This window comes from Echinococcus granulosus (genome assembly GCF_000524195.1).
Source record: "Echinococcus granulosus chromosome Unknown EG_S00103, whole genome shotgun sequence".
In the NCBI taxonomy this organism is placed as follows: Eukaryota; Metazoa; Platyhelminthes; class Cestoda; order Cyclophyllidea; family Taeniidae; genus Echinococcus; species Echinococcus granulosus.
Window position 1 is genome coordinate 63332 of NW_020170483.1, and position 17716 is coordinate 81047.

The following is a 17716-nucleotide window of genomic DNA, read 5'->3' on the forward strand; positions in this document are numbered from 1 at the left end:
TGCCGCTAGAAACGAAGATAAATTCCAGCCCTACCTATCTTCGTTTTTATCTCACTTGCATTTTTCAAATGTACATTATGTTTCACTTCTGATTATCCAGTGGCAATGCCAAGAAAATGTGACGTCTATCACTTGGAGCCCGGAGAAGTATGAGGGGAATACAGAGGATGACGAGCACAAAACTTTTCACGAACAAGTTTTCAATGGCGATACATAATTCTCCGTCATGAAGTAACGTATCACTAGAATTCACTTTCTTACCCTTTGGGCGGTAAGTGGTTCTGCCACTATAGGCCGCACCTACTCCACATGCTATACAAAAAATTTTAATGGAAATTATTGCAGCATAGAAGCTAATTAAACCCATTTCGTAAAATAGACAAACACAAACCCGTTTAAACCAGGCCCAATCGCTATCCTGTAGAAACAAACACCATATCGATAGGCTGACGCATTTCTATGCATTTCAACGATACATATAAACAACTACATACAATCCAAAAGTCTACAGAAGACACCAAGCTACTGAGGTGAAAAGTGCACGAACTTTTTAAATAAGCTGATCTATAACTTCGTTGGCTTTTCAGTTACCAACATTTCCGTTTCTATGGTGGTAAGTAGAATGAGGGTCCTTCTATGTGTTGATAGTAAAGCTAGCTATAGACTCGTGTGTCGCATCTTCAGCAAACAAACCGAACGCACTGACTTGAAGATTTTCATGTAAGAAAAGGATATGCCAGGATTTTTAAGGAAATTTTACTCACTTATTTCTGCTTGATGTCAACCCTGCGACTTCAGCATCGAACAAGCGCCCCTCGCCGAAGTCCATCGAAATGCCCGACGTTGAGGTATCAAAGGACACCGTCGGTGCGGATCTTCGACCGTGGCGTTGGAAGAGACGCGAAAAACTAATTAAAGAGAAGACATCTATGCTAAATGGGATATTCTTAATTACCGCAACTGGAAGAGGATGCCTGTCCCACAAAGTCACACTTACTGTGATTAATTTTATGATTATTATCATCTTCACAAACAGGCCTTTGAGTTATTGGATTCATGATGTTTCGAACGCCAGTTCTAAAGTGAAACCTCAACTGGCACAGTAGTTTATGCTTAATTGCAATTAATTGGGAAGCTGCCTTTTGACCGGCCACTTTGTTTTCCCGAACAATGGTGAGCTAGAAACTGAGGCCGTAGAACGAAACTTACGTTACCGGCATAATTATGAATAAGCAACAAGACTTTAAATGAAAACTCCGTTGAGTCAGTTCATCGAACTCTATTGCGGAAATTAAAGAAGCGAACAGTTTCTGATTGCACTAATTTGTGACTGATGTTTAACAAATGTAAATGAAATACGTCCTTTTTACTGGGCAAGTTGCCAATAAGAACACTTGAAACGCGAAAATTAAAGCCAGACGAAAGGGTAAAAACTTTTGCCTTCGCTCCTCATAAACAGAGCCATCAGCTAATAAGAGCTTAGCAAAAGTACACTTTGGCTTGCTACTCTTTCGACCAACATTTTTGGTTAGGGCAATTCACATGACACCAAGAAAGACGCGGTTCATTTTTAAGCGCGACGTTTACCTTCTTTTAATTTATAGAACAAATTTTCGTGCCCAAATAACTAAAAGTTTATTGAACTTGAGTCTTTGTACTTCAAATGAAGACTAAATCGTTTTTTAACTCGCGAAAAAACCATTTGCTTAATGTTTAAAAATACGGCTTTGTAATTTTAATTCAACGACTTCGTTTCTCTAGTCAGACTAAGCACAATACGAGGTGAATACAGAGGTCTGAGTTTACTCAATTGGTTCTCAAAAACAAACGATTTAACCTCAGCATTCGGGCCCAAGCCCAGCATCAAATTGAACTTTTCAAAACCTACGTACCAAAGGTATTATCCTTTTTGGCAAGAAATGACCTTACGGCCTGCGTACAAAAAATTTGACGGTCAATACCTCGCCATCCCGCATCTTTTGATTACCCTTGGTTTTGGTTGCTATGCCACTGTACCACCACTACATCGAAGACGCATTTCGTTTTGCGATTGTATTTCAGATCATAGACGCCTCCTTGTAAATTCATGAATGTATTCCGAAGCGCATTATTTGCATGATATTCATAAAGAAAATAAAGCAGTGCAGACAACTTAAAACACCTGTGGAAGAAGTCCTTACATTAACTACATCAACGCAATTAGTTGATACTTAAAGGTTGTTGAACATGAGCTGTCTACGTGGTTCAATTATGATCTAAGCGGGTACAACAAATGCGCATGAATTAGTAGCCGAATGACATGACTACTAGTTCAAAACAGTTAAAGTATTTAAAGCAGAGCTACGTTAAAGGAGCAAGTTAGTCAACTAGACGGATTCTACTCAATTTAAACAAGTGAATGCCAGGAGTGGAGTCCATAATTTAGAAGCTTGCAGTTCTTTTTGCTACAGTATGAAAGTGATTGAATTTCAGTGAGATTCCACTACGACGCGCACTTGGAAATGTAGTTATAAAGAACCTTTTTATCGGTCAAAAATAGCGATAGCAGGACAAGAGACTAGAACCTGGTCCCTTTCCTGGTAAATAGACATGAAACGCGAAAACGAAGTCTAGTAAACATATGCTTTTCTTTGTGATTTCCTTGGATTTTTTTTGCGGTGACAGTGATTTACAAGCTGATGAGAACATTCGCTTTATCATCAAGAATGAAATTTGCCGTAAAAATATGACAGGAGTACAAACGGCTCAAAACCTGAGCGTGGAGATATGCTACAGTAAATGTACGAGAAATCAAACCAAGTGCATGAAACATTGAGATGAAGGCAATCATTAAGGAAGCACCAAAACTTGCCAAAAATTGGGCAGGCTTAAAATTGCAAGAGTTGGATCATTTAGGGCAAATCTGCCGAACATGAAGGCGGGTAACTGAAACGCTTCAGAGCTTATACTTCTTTTAAAAAGCAACATTAGCATACTCACTGTTAGCATCACGTATACGTAATGCATCAACTTTCTTATTCGAGCCCAAACGTCGCAAATTTGCCCCTACTTAATCTGCAATGACCATGGTTGCCCCAAAGCATCGCAAAGTATTTCAGTTTAAAACGTTTAACCAAAAGCAGGATGCTCTTAATCTACGGAGAATCATCCCGCTTTTTACATTTTGAGCGACGGACAAACTAACCAGTTCGATAGTGCAAGTGTAGATGTCATAGTAAAACAACAATCGAGCTGTGGCTCTGGCTGTGACAGCATTAGGCCAAAATGCAAAATTATACACAAAACATCCAAAGGCGCTCGTTCAGCAACTCAGTACTGACAAAAGTTTCATTATCACTAATTGATCAATCACAGTAAGAAGCTAGCTCGCACAAAAACCAAAAAATTCAACTAACTTGATATTTTGACAAAATATTAGCCCGTCAAAAAGCATTAACAACTAAGCTTACGAAAAGAAAGAGTACCCGAGGCACTTACAAGATCATGAATCGGTTGCTGCCAGCCGTAAGCACCTGCGTTCCGTCACTGCCATCACGGTAGCGCCCTGCGCTGACAATGGAGAGTTTTTCGCGCAGATTGCAGACATCCTCCTGCAGTTGAATGCGCTCCATCAGTACTTTGGCCATTTCTTCGCGAGTGAAACGCGTCCGCTTGGAGAAAGGAGTCTCGTTCTGTGCAGGGTAATTGGAATTTGCCACACTTCAAACTTTGACTTAAGTCATATATAGCCTTCGGGCCAATCGAAACATGAGAAATAGGTTTTAATGAGCAATGAAAGGAGGAAGCACTTAAACAAGAGAGGAGGCAAGCCTGGAGAGAACGAAATAAATTGCGGAAAGATTTGGACGCTAGTGATGAAACAAACGCTACCTTTATGCTAACACCAAACCAGTTAAAGAGAGATTACTGATTGGATGCACAAAAAAGCACCTATAAATGAAAGACAGAAAGAGAACATTAACCGCAATAGGTAATTATGCATGAATTCAGCTTTCGAATTCTGGCTAGGCCTTTCCAATAATAATTACTAGAGAACAGGACCAAAGCTGGTAATATAAAACTAGGGCACAATCAACCCCACTGATTATTTAAAAGAAGGAAGTACACACATACCAACACCAACTGCTTTTGCGCATCCTGGGCTTCAGCAAGTTCCCTTTTCAATCGAGTATTGTCCTCTTCCAGCTGCTTGATGTGTAAAAGCATGCTGGAACGAGCTATTTGCATCTGGCTCAGTGTCTCCTTCAATTCTATTTTCTCGCTATGAAGGTAGAAAAAAGACTTATTAACATCACTCATCCGCATTCCAGTGACCAAACCGAAGCTCACAAGGACACATTTACCTTTACTTTGAATGGCTGGATACGAGAAAAGGCGCTTACCTGTTTAATTCCTCCGTGTTTGTCAGGAGATCGTTGATAACAATTTTGAGGGCGTTACTGCGAAATAGGAGAAGATGCTATAAGGATAGAAAACAAACATGATGACAAATGGAGTCAATTGGAACTCACTTAGTCTTCTCTAGTTCATTGAAATCGTTCACCAATTTGCTCACCTCCTTACTGGCATCTAAGGAAGGGAGAAATGGTGCTAATACCCAAAACTTAAAATTACCACATATATTACAGGAGAAAGATTTAAAAATCGGAATTTAAAACGAAGGCTAGGTAGCCTAAAATACTCACTAAATTCTTTGGTGTTGTTGTCCTTTAGAAGTGACGGTAGAGAAGTGTCTGCAAAATATGTCGGAATTTATAAGCAATAAAAAAATATTTACCTATTTGAAAAAGCACCCACCAGCCTCCTCCGAATTAGAGTTGTCATCATAGTTCTCGTCTGCTGAGAGTCTAAATTAAGAAAAAAATGCAAAGGGGTTAAGCGTTAGCCAAAATTAAACCAATATTTGCGTCGCAAGGGTTCTATAATGGAACACGTATTCAATACAGTTTGTACCTGCAATTAAACTGGACTGTAGGACATTGAAAAGATAGATTGAACAAACGAGTGAATATCAATACAGAAAGGATCGAAGGTGGCCTATTTGCCGTCATTTATTAAAAGACCAATTTTCTTCAGTCTATGACCACTGTAAATTTCTAAATGTTCACTTGTTACTGTTCCGTAATCGCCTTATAGGGTTGACGCGTTCTTAAACTGGATCCTGTTCATGCCTGAAACCAAGCACTCAGCTTAGAATAACGATATTGTGACTAATGAATGCATACTTTGATGTTTTGATAAAGCTTCAGTGGTTTGAAATTTAAAAATGGTTAGGAAACTAGAAGAATCGGAGATACGGGGACTCAAGATGATAAAGTAGCTTTTGATAGCGACACGATTAGGTAAACAACCCAAAGCAAAGATCAGTAACACAGCGTTGCTACTAATCAGGCTACATAAATGAGCTCGACTTAAGATCAGCTCTTAAAAAATCGCTGGAGCACCAAGCACCATGAATTAAACTTTTCACTTTACTAGTAAAACTTCGTTCCTGGATGTTTCTACTCCAAAAAAGGGGTAATTAATTTAATAATCCATCACAACAAAGCATCCCCGCGTCGAACGAACTCACTTTGAAAATGGCGAACCGTCAGCATCCAGAGCAATTTCGGGAATGATATCTTCAGAGTCATGGTGCGTTTGATGTTGAATGCCTTCAAGAAGCACAAAACTAAAGCTAAGAATTTTGGAATCCAGTGAGAGATCGAGCAAATGTTAGGAGCCAATTACCCCAATCATAGGGCGAATCACCCTTGTGAGATATAAACATAAGCGGATTAACGGCGCCGACTGCAGTGGTGGTGGACGAACATGCCTCAGGTTCAGAGGAATGCACCTTGAACTTAGTCGATGAGGAAGTTGGAATATTGTCACCATCTGCCGCGGAGGTACGAAGACGCTCTGTCAATTCGACGTGAGCTCGAAACAGCTCGCCGTAGCGTTGTCGCAGATTTGCGTAGGTCGTCTGCAGCTCCCTATCCCTTTCCTCGAGTCGTGAAACTATAGAGAATTTAAAAATAATAAGAAACTTACTATGATCGCTTGCATTCTTTAGTTTCATTTCAAGGAGCTTTTTGGTCGACGCAGACGAGGACTTCAGCTCTTCGATCACTTTATGTTTGTCCTGAAGTGCATCCTCAAGATCAAAGACGCGCTGGGGCGCAAAATATTAGCCGAACTTTTGCCTACCTCTCCCAGGATTTTCGATTCAGTTCTTTCAGTTTCATATTTTGTAATAAGGAGGGCGTGGTCATGCTTAAGTCTATCCAATTCGCCAATAATTCTATCCCTTTGCTTATAAACGTCATGTAGGGTGTCCATGGCCCTTGCCACAAGTGATCCAAGTGTAAGAAATGAGTCTTTACCAAACTCTTCAACAATCTTTTCGAACTCCGCACAGACATCAAGAGACAAGTTATGTAGGTTGACATCATTCTCATTGCTAAAGTGACTGCTAATCAAGTCTGCCTCTAAGAATTCCTGGCTCTCTGACATTTTCACCGCAATGAAGCAAAATGGTGTACTAACGTTCCAGCTTAACAATATAAGATGGGCAGTAAGGCATAAATCAGAACGAATGCAAGGGCAATCATGAATGGTGAAACCAAGAAATGCGGGCGGCAATTGGTAATTTATAACAATAGTTAAATTTTCTAGTAATGTTATCGTAAAAATTTTGAAAGAAGAATAATGTACAAGTAGTAGTAATATAAAATCATCTTTGATCTCGGAAGTTTTAGAACTTGTTAACTTTGCAACTCTATTACTCTAAATTCTGCCACTTAATAGTACTACAATAAAAACCTGCGTTGTTTTAGGTTAAAGTTTTTTTGCAAAGGCTAAATTTTGCTCTGATTGGCAGCCGACACAAACGTTTGAGAAATTTCTGCTTCTATTTTTGTGTACTGGGGTTCGATAATACTCGATAGGGCTGCGTGCCAAATTTCGTCTTCACTATCGCCTTTATTAATTTTACGCGTGCATATGTACTTGTACAGAATCAGTTGTACCTGGGCTTCCAAAGACAAAAAATACTGTAAAAAGCATGCACTAACAATGCACAGAAAGGTTGGGAGTTAACTAATTAACCAAAGACCCCGTTGCACAGTAGATTTGTAGTCTAAGCGCTTAAAATGATTAAATATTTTAGCTAAAATGCCCTCTTGAGTGTCGTTTTTGGCACTTTTTCCTTGTCACCTACCCGTGTCGGCCATTGAATATTACCCAAGGATTCGAAAATCCAGTCGCCAACCGGTAACGTGGGCCATTGAATTTTGCTGCGCTTGCAAAGATTTTTGATTCTGCCGTTGCCAGTATATCTTACCAATTACAATGTAATTGTAGTCTTGTTCTAATTGTAGGCTGTATTTAAATGGGGAAAATGCACTTTCTTCATGGTACTCTATACCAGACAGTGCTCCATCACGAGAGCAATTCGCATATAAATCTTTGGCCGAAGGTAATTTAGACTGAAGAGCAAAGCTTTTAACACGCAACAAGATCTTAAGTGTATCTCATGCATTCCTGACTTTAGCTTTGCTCTCATATTAACAAACCTTAGACCTTTGTTTGCCTTGTTTCCATTTAGATAGCACAGACTTGAAGGAGACATTGCATTTTTTACCTAATTAACCCTTTTGTGCAGGAGCTATGGATATCTTCATGATAGAGTTCTGGCTTCCCATCGGTTTTCAGTGGCATTCTTGTGGGGCATGAAAATGGAGTAGTTGCCAAATACAGATGAGAGTTTTTATTCTTTTGCTCAAAGTAGCCAAATAGCCGTCTGTTTACAGCGGATGCCTTACTTTTGTAACTTATAAATATGGCATAGGATAGCTGTATATTTGGACTAGCTTTACTTCCCACTACAACCATTGCTGTGTCAAGAGTCCTCCCTGGAGTTTCACCAAGTCAGGGTTCTGTAAGAAAAGTGTACTATCATTTGCAGAAGAATTAAAGGACTGCCAGTATGATGCATAGGCCAGGCTAGGCGCGGACTCACAGGCTCCATGGTTAATCACAGTAGCCAATCACTTCATACTAATAGTGTGCAGAAGCCTCGAGACACTACTGCCATGGCCCAAAGGCAATAGCCCAAGACCGATATGCACATCTGAGAAATAAAGTAAAATCTGCTAGATGCCTGATGCATTTCACTAAAATGTAAACTCGCAGGTGACAGTGAAACATCACTGAAGTGTGATGTAATACTTATGGTGTTCTAATATTCCATTTAGAGAGGAGGCGGGGATACGAATCGAACCTCATGACAGAAGAGGCGACGTCTTGCAAGCCTGAGAGCGGTTACGTTTCCACATCCCCTTGAACTCTGTACTAGTTTTCCCATTTTACTATCCCCAATAAATATGTCAAAATCAAATTAACCTGGATGTTCCAAGAGTACGAGGAACATGGAAGAGGGGACCTACGAACCTCGTACCATAGTGCTGTCTGCAAAATTAAAGTGAAGTGCTTGATTTGTTGTTGAGCGATCTTCAGTACTTTGAGGCTCACACAGATGCCGTTATCGAATTCCTCCTAAAAATTGATAGACTTGTTTAAAGGATAAATAGTTACTTTTAAGTGCAAAAGCATTTGCGTATGATAACTTACAGGGTTTGCCACTCTGCAACGCCTTCAGTTATTGATTAAAGGGACAATAAGGTACACTAGTACGAGTTAGATTAATCATTAACGAGCAGAAGGGCTGAGCTACTATGAGAAAGACCGAATGGGGATGCCATGCAGTAAGAGTATAAATTATGGTATTTACATTTCAAAAACTAACCTCTTGGTCAAACCAATTGCTAGGCCACAAGTGCATTCCTCACGATAGTAGACGCTGGGGGAAACAGGGTCGTTCAGGGGAAAAAGGAATTCAAAGAAGATTTGTGGATCTACTACTCTACTATTCTCTTGCACGTGGTTCATATTTTTGTGCTTTTTACTTATCTGTTATGGTTCTGCTAAGCTAAGAGAGAGGCAAAATAGCAGCACAATTTACGCACCAATTTTAGTGTCGTAGCGAGCACCGTAATGAAAACTATGCTTTACACATGGCAAGAGCAGCTTGACTTGTATTATAACTTACAAAAATATCAGATTTTAGAATTTGTTAAATAATATTTTGCATGAACATCCTAGTTAAAAATTCTGCAGAATTATGCATTCATGGCAAATTCTCCCTAAGAGCTCGTAATCAGCCATGAAAATAGGAATAGCTACCACTGCGAATTGCGCTCGTCTGCAACACTCATTGATGTAGTGCGTGGAGCTTTTTTCTGTGATTATAGTAAGCCACATCTATGAGGAGGTCTTCGGTACAGGCGTGACTGAAAATGCGGCATGGTTAAAATTGCGATTACACTAGTATAAAACCATTTCAAATAACCATTTTTGACAAGTCTTATCAAATTTCAATGAAATGAGTGCCATTTTTATAAGCAAGTTGAGGCTCGAGTGGCTTACTTTCATTGCCTATTTCGAAATTATAATCGAGTAGAAGCTCCTCGCTCACTCCGATTAGCCGTTCCCTAAAAATAAGACCGTTTTGGTAAGACTGATTTGCATTCTTCGTAAATATTTTAAGCATTCAATAATAATGCACTTATATTTTTTAAAATTAAGCGAGGAACTACCATCAGCTTTAAGCCACCCAGTAGGAGGAGGCCTTTTTGGCTTCGTGTTCCTGGATTAGCATAACTTACTATGGGTTCCGGACAGTCATCATTGAGTTACCGAACAGCGTTTGTTGAGCTAATAAATAAGACGCAGGTACACTTTACCCGTTAAAACTAGCTATTAGCCTATTAATGCCTATAACGATGAGTTCTGGGACCAGTTTTGGTGCGGAGGTCCTACCCGTATCAGTGATATGTTTGCTTCGGTTCCAGGTAGTGAGATTAGAACTCTAAGGGAGGAGTCCCCGGGGAATCTAGCTACACTTTGTTACAAAGCTGTTGAGCGCCTAGCTCAGCTCGCTGAAACCTCTTTCCTGACTACACAGGACCAACAGATCGGTATGGCTCCCATTTGATAATCGCTGTTGCTTGTAGCTATCAACTGTGTTAGGCTTCTCACTCGCATTATTCCATACATTTTTGAAGTTCCAGAATGGCGTCCGTTCTTTTGGTCAGTCTTGCCCGCACAACCGGACCCCAATCCCGATACCGTATATTTCCTTTTGTTGGCAAAAGTTAATCATTTTGTTTTTAGGCTGATAGTGTCCCCTTAGCACAAACCCTGGTTTCCTCACTCTGCGTAAGTTGATCCAAAGCTTCAAAACTGCAACTTTAGGATCTCCTTTTTTGCCCGGACTTCACTGTTCACTCTCTTACCAAATCCGGTCCGGTACGTTAAATAGTTGAAATAATCGTCGCCATAGGAAAATGCTGAAGATATACACACCATAGATAGTTGTGAGTATATTTGGGAGGCAGGTGTCGGTTTTGCCCAGTCACCTCCACAAAACGCTCAACACGATGCCAACCGCACAGAAATAATTCGTCTCCTCCTTGTCTGTTTCTCCGAGACCATGTACCTTACTCAAGCTGAGGCGCGCAGTGAAATTAACAAGTGGATCGCTTTTTTCTCCGGCCCCGAAAATCGACACGTTCTTCCCCTCTTCACCTCCCTTCTCAACGTCGTCTGTGCCTACAATCCCGCCTCCTCTTCCCTTCCCTATAATCATCTCATGTTCACGGACTCCCGAGAGCCGCTTGTGGAGGCAGCTCTACAGATGCTCTGTGTTATCTTGGAAGCCGACACCAGTAATCTTGATGGTGGAAAGACTCTGTCCGATTCCACCACCTCTAACGGCAAAGGAAGCAATCTCTTCCTCAACTACATGTCTCGAATTCATCGAGACGAGGTATGCTTATGTGCGTCTACCTAGTTTTCACATTTCCTTTAGGATTTCTCCTTTGTCCTCGATGGAATAACGCGGCTGTTGAACAACCCTCTGACCCAGACATACCTCCCAGGCTCAGCAAAGAAGGTGCAGATGCATCAGGAGCTGCTCATTCTCTTCTGGCGCATCTGTGACATCAACAAGAAGTTCATGTACTACGTACTCAAATCAAGTCGTGTGCTGGACGTCCTTGTGCCCATTCTTTACTATCTTAACGAGGCCAGAAAAGATAAATGCAAGTAGTCATTGTCATCAACATTTAGCGGGAAGCTATCCTTGCAAATTTATTGAGTCCCCTAGTTCTAATATCTATTATGCTTTCTGTCTTTATCATCCAGTAATTGCACATTTTAGGTTCCGCAAGGAGGGTAGAGGATTTCAGTTTATTCATCTCCAATTAACATCGAGCTTTGGGTGTTCATAAGATCCGTTTTTAAAGATGTTCCGGTAACTTCTCTTCCAATTATACGCTTGAATTTGCAAGGTTCATTTTGCTACGGTGTAAGAGGTCCGTTTAATCTAAATCATGATTTTCAAATCCGCAAAAAAGACGGCCGAATGTTAGGTCGTGTAAACTGCACATTTTGCCGGCCTAGGTGTCCACTGCTACATTTTTACACATACCATCGTTTAGCTAATGTCTGCTAATCAACTTTGATATAAATTATTATTCAGCTTGATTTAATCATCTTAGAGCAGACCGCCTCTCTTGGAACTCAACGTGAGTTGTTTCCAACACTTTAAATAGTTATGGGAGTTTGTGTTTTTATCGTTACCACCAAGAAATTTTAAACCCATGCAGTTTTCAATTGTGTTGGGCATCAAGTGCCCATGCAGAATCAGCCGTTTAACTCTCTGGAGGCCTGTAAGAATGACTCCCGTGGCTGTGGGTAGGTATCTACCAATGTCAGAATTCTTGTTGATAGACGTATAGCAGTTTTTGAACCAGTTACTCCCCAATCATTCAAACACCTTACCGGTGAGGAGTGGGAGTGGTGTTGCTGCTCCGTATCTTGATTGAATTCACCTATAGGTATCTACTTATTCCTTATTCTGTAGGTACGTATAGCCATTTTTCGAGTTGACAAGAATCTTTGTTCTTCACCACGCTTCGTTAAATGTGCACATACACGCACTACTCCTATAGCCCGCCATCTTGATTGACGGTATGTGGACTGAGCCGGTTGTTAGTACCCGCAATGGACCTTACTCGACACCTATTGCTGCGTACAGTGCCGCCATGGTACCATTCTTTTTCATGTCAGCGAAATCAGAAGTCAGTTTGATTCGAACGTTCCTAGTACATTTTCACTCCTAGAGCGGAGCGGGTAATTACTTCAGAATTATTAATTGCCATAAATTACTTATCGTATTTTTCTTGTCTTGTTTCATCAGGCTTTGATAATTAGGCTCAGCGTTCTACGATTTTTCCGCTTTTCCCTTCACTGTCAATTATTGAAACGCCATGTGCGATTACTCATACTATGGTGATTTTATGCTGGCAGGTTTTATTAGAGAAAGAGACAATCACGTAGGCGTTTACTAACGTTTGTCCTATTGATGTCTTTCACTCCCAATGCCCGTATTGGTCATCCATCTTTAGGATGTTCTTCGCTCAACATGACTTATTTTATAGGTAATAAGATACCTACACATAAATACTCTGCATCATTTCGATTCTCACGTGTGATTATCTAACATTTGTCCACCAGCATCTAATGAAGGTCAGAAATGACAACCATACGCAAACATTGATTGTTGTTGAAAACCGTTCCCTCTGGTCATTGTTTCGTTTATTTTCTCTCCTAGGTCATAAATTCCGTCCAAAACTTCCGTCGGTAACATATTCTTCTCATATGCATTCAATTCTTGGGTCGTAATGCCTACTGCTTATCAGATTAGTCGTACAATCTGAAGACCGCGTGTGAATGCATAACTTTTGATAGTCCTTTTATTAATTCTATTGACTAGCCGTACCTGAGGAATTCATTTGTGAAATTTGCTTTTCAATTTTTAAGATTCTTATGCATTACTGGTTTTGGTCTTTAAAGTCGTTCCGTAATGCAGTTTTATCTCAGTGTTCTTCCTTTAATCCTGCCTTGTGACAACTTATGCCGATTAGGTCCTCGGCAGAATTAAGGCCGCTTGCACATACAGCTTCCGTTTTTAATATTTGGTAATTCCGATTATACTAGTCTAGAGTAAGAGTGCTCAATTTTAACCTCAGTATTTGCGACTTCTTTTCCTTTTTAATTACGAAACCAGTCCCTAATATCGCGAGCCGTCGTTTGTCCAAAACGTTTTTTTCTTCATCTGCTAGTGTTTAAACCCTCTTAATTGTCATTTGCCTTGTTGCTGATTATTCAATAATTGAATAATTATTACTACGACAACTTAGTTCATTTTTACAGTAATGTTTGCATTCATTCACTTTCTTCCGTTTCCGCAGCTCAACTTGGTTTGATGCACATTGGTGTGTTCATCATCCTCCTACTGAGTGGGGAACGCAACTTCGGGGTCCGCCTGAACAAGCCTTATTCCAATCGAACTTCATTTGACATCACAGTCTTTACTGGAAATCATGCTGATCTCCTCATCATCGTAAGCTTATTATAATTTTATTCCCGAGGCGAGATAAGGATTCTCTTCCGTGCTATTCCCCTTCTTCAACCCAGAGATGCAGGATTTTTAATCCCTGTCAGCTTTGACATTTGTCTCTCAGTCGTAAAGTGAATTACCTCCAGCAGAGTCCTTGGACTTTGGAAATGAGCATGCTTTTTGACCTGAGTTACTGCTAGAAGTATCGTATTACTTGGGTCCCTAAGCTATTTATTTGAGCATGAATGCGTGTACCTTCATCTCTTTGCCTACTACCCTTTTTTTCGGTGGATTGAATGCACCAGAATTCCCCAGGTGGTAAAATGAATTAAATGAGACCTTCTGTTTGGTTTCTGGTGTGGGATTTTGACGAAATCTATTTATTCATCACAATCCGACGAATTTCTTTAGAAAAATTAATAACCTTCCACTCTACCCACATTCTATCCATTGGCAGTAAGAGTTTCATTAAAATGCGTACACATAAAACTATGACTTTCCTCCCTTTTATCAGTCTAGTTTGTCGTTCTTTTCCCAGGTTTTCCACAAGATTATCACCACCGGTCACCAGTGCCTGCAGCCCCTCTTCGATTGCCTTATCACGATTATCGACAATGGTGGGTTGTTTCTACTTTATGTGCATTGTGGTGCTCTGTGTCCTCTCCAAGGACAAGGAGTAGCTTGTTGCTGGAGCGCAGAGGGACCGGGAGTCCATCAAGTTGGTATTGGGACTCACAGTTAAATGTATGCTTACACAATGCTTTCCTCGATCACGCGTCTATATCGGTCGTCACCATGTAGTGGGTTTTCTAGGGGCCATTTGTGAGCCCAGGACAGAGGGCACACGTTGATCTGAGAGGCGATAAAGCATTTAAATCCACTGTCAATGATAAATCTCTTCGTTTTTGGCAGTTCCCATTCATCTGCTATTCCGTCCTCTTTGTAAGCTAGCTTTTGAGGACCACTGCCTTTCAGTGTAATAGAATAGTTTAGTAATGGCATGCAGACGTAGTAGTAAGCTGTGAACATAAGTGTGTTCTGTGACTGGTGGTTAAACTCAGCCAGCTAATTATTTAGACAAATTTCGTCTTACTATCGTATGTTGCCGGCATCCTTCCTCTTCCCCACCCCAGGCAAGAAACGGAAGACATTCACACGAATACAAGGCCTTGCTATCAGGAGACCCAAAATTCATTCTTGTGGTTCGTTTACTAGCTGCTTTACTCTGGGTGCCAATAAGTTTGTGTGTGAGCGCTTATTTGGGACTATAAATGTGATGAAAAAGTGCCAAGAGTGGTGTAAGTTGATTAGCCGACTTGATGAATAGGTCTTGCATAAACTTTGCCAAATGCACTTTCCATTGATTTCGAATCTGAGCTGATAGCCCGAAACCAACTGTGCGTGGCGGGGGAGAACGTGGCCGGTAGTGAAAGCGGCCAATGAGAAACATGAGTCAATGATTTTCGAGTGTCCATTTGAGATAGCAGTTTAACATTGAAAACCAGTAGAATGGAGGATTGCATGCTGAAAAATTAGTTCTAAGGTTTGCATGAGGGCTTAGCTCTGGTAAAGCAGCCAATCGCAGATAGAGCTCTCAGCGACTGCCTCTACACTGACATTTCTTCTGCCGTTATTGTAGTGTCACCCTACGTGAAGAGCTTATCAATGGTCTCGGCCTCCAAATTGATGCATCTAATGGAAGCATTCAGCCAACCTTGGTTCCTCTTCTCATCTCCCAACAACTATCAACTGGTGCTTTTCCTTCTGGAAATCTTCAACAACGTGATCCAGTATCAATTTGATGGTGAGTTTTACCATATTTTCATGGTTAAACCGGTGGGCTGAAGCTGCCGTTTCTGCAGTCAAATATTGTGGGTGTTATAGCGCCCGCTTCATTTCTTGTGCCTTTGTAAGGTCTTCCAATGTAGAAATATCTCGTTGACATACAGGTGGAGTTGGAGGCAATTATCCTTTACAGTTAATATCGCAATTAAGGCACACCATCTCTTTTGGACGTTGTCGTCGGCACTTCCACCAGCTACCCTTCTGGTGCAGCTACCGAGATGTGAGTGTATTACAATCATGCGGGAAACAGAGGAGATCACAAGATAATTTTGAATGGGAATGGCATTGTGAGATTTGATTATTGTGTGTGCTTTTAAAGGCTGAACGATGCTCTACAGCCTCCCTATTTCGTACTTGGAAAGTTTCGGAAATGGTTTCTATGGGCGGTGGATGTCGTGAGGCGAAGCGTTGATCATGCGGAGCATATGCATATTGACTGTACCTCTGTACCTCGTTTACAGGCAACTCTTGTCTAGTCTACTCCATCATCCGCAAACGTCAGGTCTTCTACCAGCTGGCTAACTTACCCACTACCGACGAGGAGATCCGCGAAGTCCTCGCCAAACACAGCGGACTGCATCGACGTTTTGAAGCGCCACCAGACACCGATGAAGAGGACGAAGTGGAAGATCGAACGGAGGAAGACGGTGAAGGGGAAGGTGAGGGCAACGAAGACGTTTTCAAGAAAGAAGCAAAGGAGGAAGGCTTAGATTTCGTGTCTACGGACGTGGATCAATTCTCTCAAGCTGCATCGTTGATCAACGACAAGATGGACGAGGTTAAAAATGAGAAGGGGAACGGGGTAGAAAGCGAGACGAAAAACGGTGGTGCTGTTGTAGTATGTCTCAACTTTATTGAAAGTTTTTTGTAACAGTGTAGGAAGTAGTCATAAGTCAGTGCAGCTTCTTGTGCCTCCTGCTGACTGATGTTGGATATGCTGCAGGCGCAAGGCGACTCAGAGGAAATCGCGAGGCAGATGTCAGCTTTGGATGGACTGCAGACAAGTCTGACGGACATACCAAGCCTTACTAGTATGACTGACAGTCAGCCGGTGAACGCCGCGCACTCTAGTGACTACCACCTCCATTCTTACGAGGGGGAGGCGCCTTCCACGTGCAGTCACATACCGGCGGCTGCTTCTGACTCTACCACTGGAAGCAGCACTGGAGAAGCTGTCGAAAGTCGTCAATTGGAGTGGAAAAGTGGGGATGAAGCGAGCAAAGAGGAGGTGGCGAAGGGGACGACGAAGACGATGCTAGAAAGGGAAAGGACAGGGGGAAGCGATGGAAATTCGCGTCGTCGGCTGACCCCTCTCACTGTTCCTTGGCGCCCCACGGCGCGTTGGGTTGGCAGCTGGCACGAGAAGCTGCCACTACAGACAATCATGCGACTCTTGCAGGTTCTCGTACCTCAAGTGGAGAAGATATGCATTGAAAAGTGAGTTTGTTCTCAAGCTGTTAATACAAATGGAATTAGATGTGGGAACCCCTAATGCTTAAATTGATCATAAGCGAGGTGTCATGACCATAAACACGCATTTGCACTGTGTCAAGTACTACTGTTAGATGTCTGTTAGGCACTGCTAGATATCTCGGTTAAATATTTACTTGCTCCAAGTAAAGAGTAAGGTGTAAATTTGTCGTAACCAAAACTCGCTTGAAATCATTTAATGCAATGTCCCAAAATCGGTAGGCTGGGTCACAACACGTAAATACACACCCCGAGAATTTATTAAATGAATGAGGCAACTTTAACTTTTCACTTGCCTGCTGTTTCTATAGGTCCCTGAAGGATGAGCCAGAAATCCTCAAATTTCTGCAGAATGGCACCCTGGTTGGTCTGCTGCCAGTGCCGCACCCGATTTTGATTAGAAAGTACCAGTCCAACATGGGAACCACTGTCTGGTTTCGCACTTACCTATGGGGAGTGGTCTACCTCAGGTCTGTCGCTTCGTTAGTCCACTAATATGTCCCCCCACCTTTACCCATCTATCCGTGTGAATGGCTTTGTCTACTGTTCTGTCTCTGTCTGTTTTTTTGCCCTTTCACAATCCCAGTCATCTTCTCCATCGCTATCTTTTTGCAGAAATTCGGATCCACCCATCTGGTTTGACACCAACGTTCGTCTGTTCGAGGTGCAGCGAACCTAGCTGCTTTTTTTTTCATCTCCCTTCGCCTCCGCCTCCGTCTCTTCCTGTCTACAGTTCGTGCGCGTACGTCACATTACCCTCTGAATCGCATCGCATCGCATTGCGTCAACGTAATTCCAATTATCTCAAGATTTCCAAAAATGCTTCGTATATCTTTCTCCTGTCCTCCCCCTTCTCATATAGTGGTTATTTACTTGTTTATTCACCAAACATTG

At 41.6% G+C, this 17716-nt stretch overlaps 2 protein-coding genes across 2 annotated transcripts in view; one reads left to right on the forward strand and one right to left on the reverse strand. All coding sequences in view use genetic code 11, as the record gives it.

The window, feature by feature from the left end:
- Positions 1-6495, reverse strand: part of EGR_08326 (JNK-interacting protein 3) — a gene marked incomplete at both ends in the record, with an annotated part of 29798 nt that extends 23303 nt beyond the window's left edge. The window contains 11 exons of the mRNA XM_024497575.1: positions 765-908; positions 3478-3671; positions 4114-4261; positions 4383-4439; positions 4512-4569; positions 4686-4733; positions 4798-4847; positions 5573-5654; positions 5731-6000; positions 6034-6154; positions 6190-6495. Of these exons, the coding sequence (XP_024347998.1) occupies positions 765-908; positions 3478-3671; positions 4114-4261; positions 4383-4439; positions 4512-4569; positions 4686-4733; positions 4798-4847; positions 5573-5654; positions 5731-6000; positions 6034-6154; positions 6190-6495 (1478 nt within the window). The remainder of the gene's footprint in view (positions 1-764; positions 909-3477; positions 3672-4113; positions 4262-4382; positions 4440-4511; positions 4570-4685; positions 4734-4797; positions 4848-5572; positions 5655-5730; positions 6001-6033; positions 6155-6189) is intronic.
- Positions 6496-9708: 3213 nt separating this feature from the next.
- On the forward strand, positions 9709-17501 carry EGR_08327 (hypothetical protein; the record flags this gene model as incomplete). The annotated part of the gene is made up of 15 exons (XM_024497576.1): positions 9709-9774; positions 9806-10019; positions 10056-10171; positions 10216-10260; positions 10297-10350; positions 10385-10870; positions 10913-11148; positions 11943-11968; positions 13359-13510; positions 14046-14124; positions 15147-15311; positions 15814-16190; positions 16296-16789; positions 17134-17292; positions 17438-17501. 15 exons carry the CDS (start codon positions 9709-9711, stop codon positions 17499-17501), a joined length of 2733 nt encoding a protein of 910 aa, XP_024347999.1.
- Positions 17502-17716: the final 215 nt, after the last annotated feature.